Below are 10,698 nucleotides of genomic sequence, written 5' to 3' on the forward strand. Positions count from 1 at the left end.
ATCTTAATCGTTCTTGAACTTGAATTCTTAAGCTTGTAGCTTATAGAGAAATCTATGGCGTTTGATCCATGAGCTTTCTCTAGATTCTTGTTTAGAATTTTCGATTCCTTTTCTGAAATTATGAAGACCTCTATTTATAGTTGTGGAGTAAGGAGTTGTGATAGGAACAGATTTCCCTTCAGTTAGTCAAATTTAAGTGACATGACATATGGACTTTAAAAGTGGGCTTGTCATTTTGACACATTGCATGATCCTATTGGCTTTTTTGTTTGACTTGACATGTCACGTCATTTGACACGTGATACAAACTGGGTCTCTACTCTCTAGGATGAGATGACATTGAGTTTAACAAACTGGACTCATATATGGTAGCTCAAATCAATAAGTTTGAACTTTAATTAAATTCATATTTATTGAACTTAAATAATTAACCCAATGATATTAATCCATAATATTTATTTGGACTAATATATTCATGAATTTAATATAATTCGAATCATTTATAAATTTATATTTAATAAATTTTAAATGATTACACTATTATTTATAGAAAAATAAAATTTAAATAGTTATGTAACAAAAGGTACGTTATATCAGGTTTAGTAGGGATGATAATGGAGCGGTGCAGAGTGGGACAAGTTGAGCTTAACCCTCAAATTTTTTAATCTGCCCCGCATTATAACTTTTTTTCATTTTCAACCCGCTCCACCCCACCCCGCATAAATTTTTTAATATTTTCTTTTTTTTCATTAAGTTGTATTAATTTAATAGGATAGTGACTTAAAAATTTATTTTGTAGAGATCAATTGGGAAACAAGTAAGAAATTGTATTATTTTTATTGAACTATTTTCATATACTATCTTGAATATTTTAGTAGTTTTATAGAAATTATCTTAATAAATAATGTTTTATCACTCTTATAACATGTAAAAAGAACCCACATAAAATCACATATATCCGCAACCCGCTCCGTCCCGCATTAATTTTAAAACGAACCCACTTCAACCCGCCCCGCACAACCTTAAACCTGCCCCGCCCCACATAGCTTTAAACCCACCCCACCCCGCATCCGCCCCACCTTATTGCCATCCCTAACGTTTAGAAACAAAAATTCATACTTAATTTATAGGAACCAAAAGATTCTTTTAAATATGTTTATTATTTTTATTTGTTAAAACGACAAGTGTTTAAAGTATTTTATTTTCTTATGTCATTATTTGTCTAATGTCTCATACACTCGATCCCCTACCTACACCAACATGGGTTGTGGTGCACTGGTGGGAGTGCTTCACCCTTAACCAAAGGTCTCGTGTTCGAGCCCTGGGTATGGAGAAAATCCTGTTGGAAGTGCCACTGCCAAATAGGCCCTGCAGTGAGAGATCAAGATTTAGTCAGAGCTTCAATGTGAGCTCCAAACACTGGGTGGAAAACCGAAAAAATAATTAAACAATCACCTACCTATAAAAAATAAAATAGTTCAAAAGAACAAGACAAAATCATCCTATTTCAAATTGTCCAAGGGAAAATTAACCAAATTTTCAAGTGTATTTTTGGAGCTATTTTGCTAGTTGAAAGACATTTTTGGCTCAAACATGTAACAGAGGATAAAACTGAGACATTTTAAATAATTTAGGGGGTTTATTCAGCCCTTTTCCCTATAATTTATAATTAATCAAATTACAAAATAAGTAGAGCAGTTGATGCGAGTCCATCAGCCAGCTCAGTCATCCCACCTTAGTACTAACAAAGAATAAATTAATTTTATGGAAAACATTCTGTTGAGAGCGGCACCACCAAATGGGCCTGCAGTGGACGATCCGAATTTAGTTGGGGTTCCAATGAGGGCTTCGGACAAAATCAAACAAAAAAGAAAAGAATAAACTAATATTTATGTCAAAAGTACAAAAAGCATTGTGGGATGTATCAAGCATAAAAGCTGGGACGATGTACAAGTAAGCTCTCTCAGTTGCAGGTCATCCCTGATAGATCTTCATGATAGAAGTGAGATTCCCAGACCCAAAAGCACAAAGAAACATCCAGTCTGCTGCAATAAATAGCAAGTCTTCTATATGTCAGACGAGACATCAAATAAGCTCATCTTATTAATATCAAGGAGGACCTCCAAGTAGAGTTGTTTATCAAAACAACGCCATCATGGAAGACGTGTTTCAAGCTTCCGCAGGCTAGACACTCAAGTATTCCCCAGGGCTAATTACAAGCGGCAGAGAAAGATTGAAAGGCCTGAGCAACAAAATGACTGTTCCAGGATCGAAGCACGGTCAGAAATTACTAGGAGCAGCACCCTTAATTTCATTTGGCTGCTTGCCATGAAGTTGATGATGACCTGCAAGACATAAATATAGCTGAATCTAATAGCAATGCACTAGTGCCTTTGGCCAGATGACATTTACATGGACCAAGGCACCTTCCACGTTGCTATAAAGTTGTGACTACCTCAAGAAAAGGTGTGATGGATAGAAGTAGAGCAGTTGTCTTTCCAGTTCTCGGGGTCCTCTCTCCTTTCTCGGGGCCACCTAGCAGAAGCTTGGTTATCATCGGGGCCTGCTTAAAACACTGGAGCAAATGAATACCACATAATTACTGATAACAAAAAAAAAAGAATTGGCATGCAATTTATCTTTTAAGAAGTCAAGTATATTCATTGATTCAGACCAATACGGTTGTTAGTCATACAAACTAACCAAAGTTTGATCCAAGTATCCGTTAGACCTCCTTAGTCTTACCATCTAAATAGCATGGTATTTTCTCCCAAGGACACAAATGAAACAAGAGAGAAATTTGACTTTTGATATTCAATTCTCAACTATTGAAGATTCTAGCATGTGTCTCTCCCCATATTAGCCACAAATACTTAGGGTGGCTATTTTCCTACGTGTTTCTTCTCAGCATCCAGTTGCTCATCCTCCAACTTGTTATCATCTCTGCTACTGTTCTAGGAAGCACTCACCAAATAGCGTGCAATTAATTAGATCCAGAAAATCACGAAATGCTCTTAACTTGCCAAAAGGTCATTGGAGTAGGACATAAATATATTGCACATAGATAGCTCGTCATTAGAGCAGGACATCAATATGTTTCACAGACATCTCTGGTAACTGTCCACGATTACGACCAAAATTTTCTTTCAAGCAGAATATTTTTTGATAAGTAAGGCGTTAATTTTCTTTCCAGCAGAATAAACATGTTCAAAAAAATTAAAATGTTCAAGCTTTCCTTTACCACGGGAAAGCTTTTAGAACATACAGGTCAAAAAAACAAAGAACTAACATGTGATCCTTGCATCAATAAGTGATCACAGGAACTGAGACAGCAAAATTTTCCCAGATATATACAACACTTGTTGATACAAACAGAGAAATATATTGTCATCAAAGATGAAAAGAACTTTTGAATAGAAGCTAATAAAAACCAAGAATGTTTACTTTTGAATAGAAGCTAAATAAAAGCCAAGAGTGTTTTCTTTCAAAAGAAGCAACTTCTTAAAATGTCTTCACAGCAATACTAATCTTGAGAATAGCAATTCGACTCATAGTTTTATATAACAGGATTCTACATAACTCACAGCCCTCGAGTTTTATCGACGGACCAATAAACTAAAATTTGAGCGTCAATGTTTTGCTTCGATCGATGCTTAACATTCTACAGAACATACCAATCAATTATCAATCAATCACTACATAAGCAACTGCCTTACCCTATGCTCAAGCAGCTATTTTGATAATAGACAGTGAAGCTTTTAAAGGATTCTTCAACAATATATAACAGAATATCATCTTTTTACCGTTATGTTTGATGGTGCCTGACAATTTCAATATGTATTAGACAACCATCCAGAAAATTAACTGCATAAGATGAGGCCTCACAAACTCCTCTTAAGAACCTTACAAGCTCCTATGAGAACACAAATTAGCAAGAACTGTCATATAAAGTGAAGAACTATATCAGTTCTCCTCTAGGAATTCACAAACATTTGGACCATCTTGTGTAGGGAAGTGTTATCATGATAGGTTTGGGAAAAGTCTGATCACCACATAACTCAGAGAGTTTATTTGGTATCAGAAACAGTAAAAGAACAGGATCATTTTTGTGATCCATCCACTTTGTAAAGGCCTTTATTGCTGATATATATTAGCCCCAATAGTCATCATACTCATATTGCTAACAAATAGAGGTGGAGGGAACTTGGTAATCGGTATGGATGGCGTGCAAAGCAGCTCAAAGTTCAATGATATAAACTGCTAAGCAGGTGAAAATAGACATCACTGCTTGAAGACAAGTCTATCGAAAACAGCCTCTCTACATCTGAGGTAGGGGTAAGGTCTACGTACACTCTACCCTCCCCAGACCTCAATTTGTAGGATAGTACTAGGTATGTTGTTGTTGTTGTTGTTGCTTGAAGATGAGAGGTGACAATCACAATAGTGCAGGAATGATGTTTACCTCACTCTAAAGGCTCTTAAATGTGCACTCATGCAGAACCTATAAAAAGGATAACAATGATGATGATTACGAGGAGAAGGAGAACAATGATGATGATTACGAGGAGGAGAAGGAGAACAATGATGATGCGCTGCATAGTCACTTGTTAAATTCTTAAACATGCACTTCACCCCACCAATAAATAATTATGATAGCTCTTGTCATTATTAATACTCCCTCTATCCCAATTTGTTTGGCACTATTTCCTTTTTTTCCCCTGCGAAAGATTGACATCTTTCTATAATTAGAAACCATTTAACTTTTGTACCCATTTTGCAATTGACATGCTTGTCGTAGGCCAACTGGTTACAAAGACAAATTATTGGGTATGGAAGTACTTCTGGTATATTATCCACATCTAATTTAATTGTGAAAAGATCTTCTTTTTCTTTCTTAAACTTTGTGTCCAGTTCAAATTGGGGGACGGACATAAAGAAGAGTATTAATTATTGTTATTCTGAAACTTTTCAAGCTCTAGTAGCAATCAAAAATCTGAGTCAGATATAGCAACAATACCCAACCATAATTTGGAAAGAGATGCATTTAGAAAGACATTATTGACAGATCAAGAATTATATGACAACAACAACGTACCCAGAAAAATCCCACAAATTGAGGTTTGGGGAGGGTATAGTATACACAAACCTTACCTCTACCTCTTGGAGGTAGAGAGGTTGTTTCCGGAGGAACCTCAAGGGAAGCAAATCAAAGTAGTAATGAAAGAAAAAACGGAAGTGAAGAAAAACATGCCAACTAATAGGCAAGCAATGCGAAGCATGTATGCAAGGAATCATAACATCAACAAGGTGCGATCACCTAAACATAGTAAACAACAAATGATAACAGATACCAAAAGCCAACGACTACATGAATAAGCTAATACTCCGACGTACATAATACTCTAGACTACCACCAAGCCAAAGACTACATAGATAGGCTAATACTTAGACAACACTCAACTACCTACTAACCTTCTACCCTTATCTGCAACCTCTACACCCTACTATCTAAAGGTCATGTACACCCTACTATCTAAAGGTCATGTACTCAGTAAGCTGAAGATCGGCCGTTTCTTGCATAATCACCTGTCTCCAATACTTCTTCGGCCTACATTTGCCTCTCCTCATCCCCACCATATCCAACCTCTAACATTTTCTCATTGGGATCTACACATCTCCTCTTCACGTGCCCAAACCATCTCAGCCTCCCTTCCCTCATCTTATTCACCACGGAGACCAATCATCTTGACAAAACCATATATGTACCTTATATAATAACTTACGCTGATGGTGCACAAAAGTTCTCACGAAACTTAGTTTTAGGAAATTACCAAATAGAATGGTGAATGGTCAAAATTCAAGGTAGATTCCACAACATGCCAAAGATATTAGATCAGCTCAAGCGGTTTCAAACCTGAACCAAGTAAGCTTGTTAATCAGTTCGCATCACACCGATGAGGCTTTTCTCCATGTTCCTGCTACTGCTTCTCTACCTTTAAGATTCACTCAGAGCACAGGACATGGCACCCATTATAATGGTTACTTCACTGACTCATGCATTAAACCCAGAGAACTTTTCCACCCCGGCCCCATAACTCTGTAGGAATCAGGACAACCGATACCAATAGTACTCCATCTTCAAATGCACTAATATTTCTATTTATGTTTCATGTGCCACCAGCTTACTTTCAGACAGCCACATCAACAATCACAGCCAAGCAGACCAACCTAAGATGCAGAATGTCAAAGTCAGATACAAAGGTAATTTGGATATGAAAAGAAAGTAAGGGGCAGAGAAATAACAGCTAAGATGGTATACAATGAGAGCATGGGACTGCAAGAAAGATCTTGAACAGATAAAGTTCATCATATATGGTATTACATGAAATGCAACAAAAATCACTAAACCCCAGAAGAAAATAGGAAGAGGCAAGCTTGCATTTGGTTACCTTGATTTCCCCAATTTCCCCCTAAATACTGGCTGGAAAATTGATTTTGAACATACCCCTAAATTTGGCCAGTGCAGTAACGAGTTTTAAACTTAAGTAAAATGATATGAGCCTTTATGAATGAACGTTACAACAGCAATAGGATACATCAACTACACCTTAAACAAATAAAATTTCGTATGGTTAAAATAAGTTTTTTTTTTCATAATTGTGGTGCCCAGGCTTGCTTGCGCGCACCTCAATTACTTCCATTGAATACCTCTCTGTCCACCCAGGCTTAGACAGATGGACAATCACCTAGTATTTGTCGCCGCTGCGATTTGAACCCTGAGACTTCATAGTTCTCCCCTCATGAGGCCACACCCTTGGGTGCAAAATAAGAATTGTTTTATACAAAACACATAGTTCTAAATTTTTACTCCATAGCAAGTTTTCCCCATCCAGCTTACATTGGCATAGAAATCAGGTTTTGCTTTTATATGTAACACTTCCATAACAGAGAGATACCAGGTGAAGTAAAAAAATTCCTAGTCAATGCTAGAGCTTAGCTCTAGGCGATTACTTATTTTTTATATTAACTCAAGTAGCTTTTTTCACTTAATGCTGACCACCTCAGTACAACACAGCTTCTACTTTAAAAAGTAGTAACAATAGAAGTTATCTGTAGCAGAAAATATACCTATTAAAAAATGTATATCACTAAAGAATCCATGTAAGCCATCATAGAGTCATACTAACTCAATGCCAATGCAGCTCAACATTACAAATGGTAGTTTTGATCTCAAAACTCATAGAGCAGGTGCCGCAAAATGTTAGAAGGCAGTAAGAAGTTAATATCCTAGATTACTTCTATTGTCTTAGGAGTTGCATTCTTGAAGAAGTAAAACAACCAGAACTTATAATCTTCGTGGGAAAAAATTAAAGGAAGCTAAAATCTTCTCTCCTTACAAGAGGAACCCAACAAAAGTAATATATCAAACGATGTAGATTAAATACCTGAATGAGGAACCCCATTACATCTTGAATGAGATTCATCAATAGTTTAAACAAATGTCTTTGTAGCCTCAGTCAGATCAAAACCTTTACTGAACATTTCTTCCATCCATCTTCTAGCCTCAGAAGACCGGCCAACTTTTAAGAAACCGTGAACTAATATGTCGTAAGTCCATCTATTTGGCTCATATCCTTTCTTGCATAATCTCTCAAAGTAATTACAAGCAAGATCCATTTCGCTTATGGTTAGTTTTCTCAACAACAAATTGTAAGTGTAGATGTCAAGAGGAAAACATTGTCGAATCAGTTCTTCAATTTGCAAAATATCACTCTCCAGATCACTACAACCAGAGAAAGTCTTGATCAGATCGCCTAGAGCTAAGCTGTGATCCTTCGTATTGCGCAAGTCTCTTGAGTGCATCCAAGCACTAAAGACTCTATGAGTTTGTAACGAGTGTAACAAAAGTACATTGCCAATGAAGGATGAAACCTGACGACCAACTTGCATCAAGTCTTCAACCAGAAGAATAGCCTTATAATAATCTCTATGTGAGCAAAGCAACTTAACAAGTTCCTCATAGCATTCCATACTTGGCCTCAAATGAGTTGACCTCATCTCCCAGAACATGTTCCATGCATTTCCAGGCTTGTTAGCTTTACAAAGCCCAACAACCATGTTGTTCCATAGTTTTCTTCCTAGACCTCTTCTATTTGACAAGTCACGAAAGTAATTTAAGGCATCAGCAATTTTTCCAGCTTTTAAGTAACTTTGCAAGATTAAAATGTCAGACTGCAAATTTGGTGTGATACCGTTTCTCTTCATCATTTCATATACATCTCTGGCCAGCTCAGGTTTTCCAGCATGACCAGCTCCATCAATGAAGTAATTATAAACAAGGCAGCTAGGTTCATGCCGAGACAACTGAACCTCTAATAAACTGTAAAATAGCTTATCTGGATCCTCCATTTGACATAAACAGCAAATAACCGCCCTGTATAATCGCCGGTCTGGACTATGACCTTTTTCTTGCATTTCTATTAACAATCTTGCTGCAATATCTCCCCTGCTTGACTTGTTAAAGCCACTAATCAAGTCAAAATAAGTAGTCTTGCTAGTAACCTTATCGAATCTGCTGAGTGCTCCATGTACCAAGTATCCATCTTCCACCCTGCTGGCCCTACATAAGGCTGATATGAACTTGTTATAGGTTGAGTCACTGGGCACGCAATTCCGTTCCAGAGAAGCAAGAACCAACTCTTTCACTCTATCAAGCTTCCCCTCTCGGCAAAGAGCATCAGCAATAATAGAAAATGTCCTCCTACCAGGGAAATGACCTTGTTGAATGGCATTCTTCAACACGAGATATGCTTCATCAACACTTGCATCACCTAATAAAGTATTTATAAGATAGTTATAGGTCATACTGCTTACAGAGAGGCCAAATTCTGCTCTCGAGTCATATAGCTCGACGGCAACATCTGCCATCCCCACCTTGCAGAAGAAGCACAAAGTTACATTCATGGTGACATCATCAGGTATTATATCTTGATCCTTCATGTCCATCAACAAGTCATAAACCTCCTCCAGCCTGTTTTCTCTTAAAAGCCGACACACTAAGCTGTTATAGCGAAAAACGTCAGGAACATACCCATCAGCCAGTTTCTTGCCTTTCAAGAATTCAACTGCCTCACTTAGCTCCCCAGCCTGAGCAAGGTCCTTAATCCACACACTATATGCCTGTTCCATTGGAACCAAACCAGACTCTCTAAATTCCTGCACCAAACTTGCAGCTCTTGTGAACTGCTTATTTTTACATAAAGCATCCACAAGATTAGCCACGACAATCCCACTCAATCCTACCCCTCCATTCCTCAACAACCCTCTAAGATAGTCCTCAGCTCTATCCAGCTCTGTTTGCTGGCAAAGACTCTTAACGAATATAGCATGTGTTATTGCATCCTCAAAACCTCTAAATTTAATCTGCTTCAAAACCATCTCAAACCCATCATAGAATCCATCCTCCACCAAAGCATTAAGTAACACATGATAAGCAAATGCATCCAAATCAACACCCTGAAACCGCATTCTACCAAACAGTTGGAGTGCAAGCTCAGGCTTGCCTGCCACCGCATACCCAATTACCAAAGTATTGTAAAACCTAGCTTTATGGAAATACCTTTGCTTCATATACTTATCCAAGAACTCAGCCATCAAAGACATCATTTTGGCCTTAGCTAAAATCCTGAAAATGGCATTAAAAGTAGAACGAGTATGATGAAAACCCGGTTGTCGACCCGCCCAATCAAAGAATTTCAAACACGACAATACATCTTTATTTTTCTCATAGTTTAACACGTCAAGAATCAATGCCTCAGAGAGTCGAAGATTGAATCTCGACATTGATATATCAGCTGTAATATCATCTTTGGTTCGTAATATCTCAAAGATCTGATCAAAGAGTGGATTTTTTCTGGTCATGAACCACTCCTTAAAGGATAATACAACATCTTTCTGCTGCAATTCGCCGATTCTTGAAGTTGACAAAACATTTGAAGAAACAGGTAAAAAGGGATATGGGTATGAAGGGATTGCCTTTGAGGAGGCGGCAAAAGGAGTATTAGTGGAGTAAAATAGATAGAACAAAAGGGTATTCTTGTTAATGGCGGATTGGGCATATGGAGGATGATTGAAGAGGGCTATAGTTTTCTGCCTCGCCTGTCTGATTGTTACCAACATTTCTGAATAATTCGCTATTTCTGAATTCAAGATTGTGATTCACCCAACCTTACAGGGGCTTATGAAAAGCTACTTCTAGCTTCTTCACCTCCCACCGAGATATCAAGCCCAGTAGATCGGCGGCACTGTCAAAAAAATTACCCTATTATTCCTTTTCATTTTCTTCATTTTTTTTTAAATCTGTTACCTTTTTTTTTTTTTTTTTGAGATAGTATGTACCTATTTCCTTTTTTTTTTAATTTAAAAATGCATGTAATTTGCCTTTAGGCCCAATTTGGACGGTTTTTTTTTAAAGTTTTATATATAAACTATTGAAAGTGTGAGTTTTATATCTAAACTATTGAAACAGTGAGTTTTTCAAATTAATATTTGATATGAAACTCACACTTTCAATAGTTTAGACATGAAACTCAAAAAAAGGATAGTTTAAGTGTGTTTTTGACACTTATCTCAATAATCTAATTATCACTTATTACGTAAAATTGTCATTCAGTTAGTGCTATTGCACGCAAAGTCGAG

At 37.1% G+C, this 10,698-nt stretch overlaps 1 protein-coding gene across 5 annotated transcripts; it reads right to left on the bottom strand.

Moving 5' to 3' along the window:
* Positions 1 to 1,624: 1,624 nt before the first annotated feature.
* On the bottom strand, positions 1,625 to 10,346 carry LOC102582591 (pentatricopeptide repeat-containing protein At1g71210). 5 transcript variants are annotated; one of them, XM_006342333.2, is made up of 4 exons: positions 7,446 to 10,346; positions 5,915 to 6,228; positions 2,456 to 2,563; positions 1,625 to 2,345 (listed from the first exon to the last, which is right to left on the bottom strand). In XM_006342333.2, exon 1 carries the CDS (start codon positions 10,177 to 10,179, stop codon positions 7,492 to 7,494), a length of 2,688 nt encoding a protein of 895 aa, XP_006342395.1. In that variant the 5' UTR covers positions 10,180 to 10,346; the 3' UTR covers positions 1,625 to 2,345; positions 2,456 to 2,563; positions 5,915 to 6,228; positions 7,446 to 7,491. The 5 variants fall into 5 exon arrangements, with proteins under 5 accessions (XP_006342395.1, XP_006342394.1, XP_015162025.1 ...); XM_006342332.2 differs by having other exon boundaries at positions 1,625 to 2,563; XM_015306539.1 differs by having other exon boundaries at positions 1,625 to 2,575.
* Between the last annotated feature and the right edge of the window lie 352 nt (positions 10,347 to 10,698).

The sequence above is a fragment of the Solanum tuberosum genome, unplaced genomic scaffold (genome assembly GCF_000226075.1).
Source record: "Solanum tuberosum cultivar DM 1-3 516 R44 unplaced genomic scaffold, SolTub_3.0 scf00037, whole genome shotgun sequence".
Taxonomy (NCBI): Eukaryota; Viridiplantae; Streptophyta; class Magnoliopsida; order Solanales; family Solanaceae; genus Solanum; species Solanum tuberosum.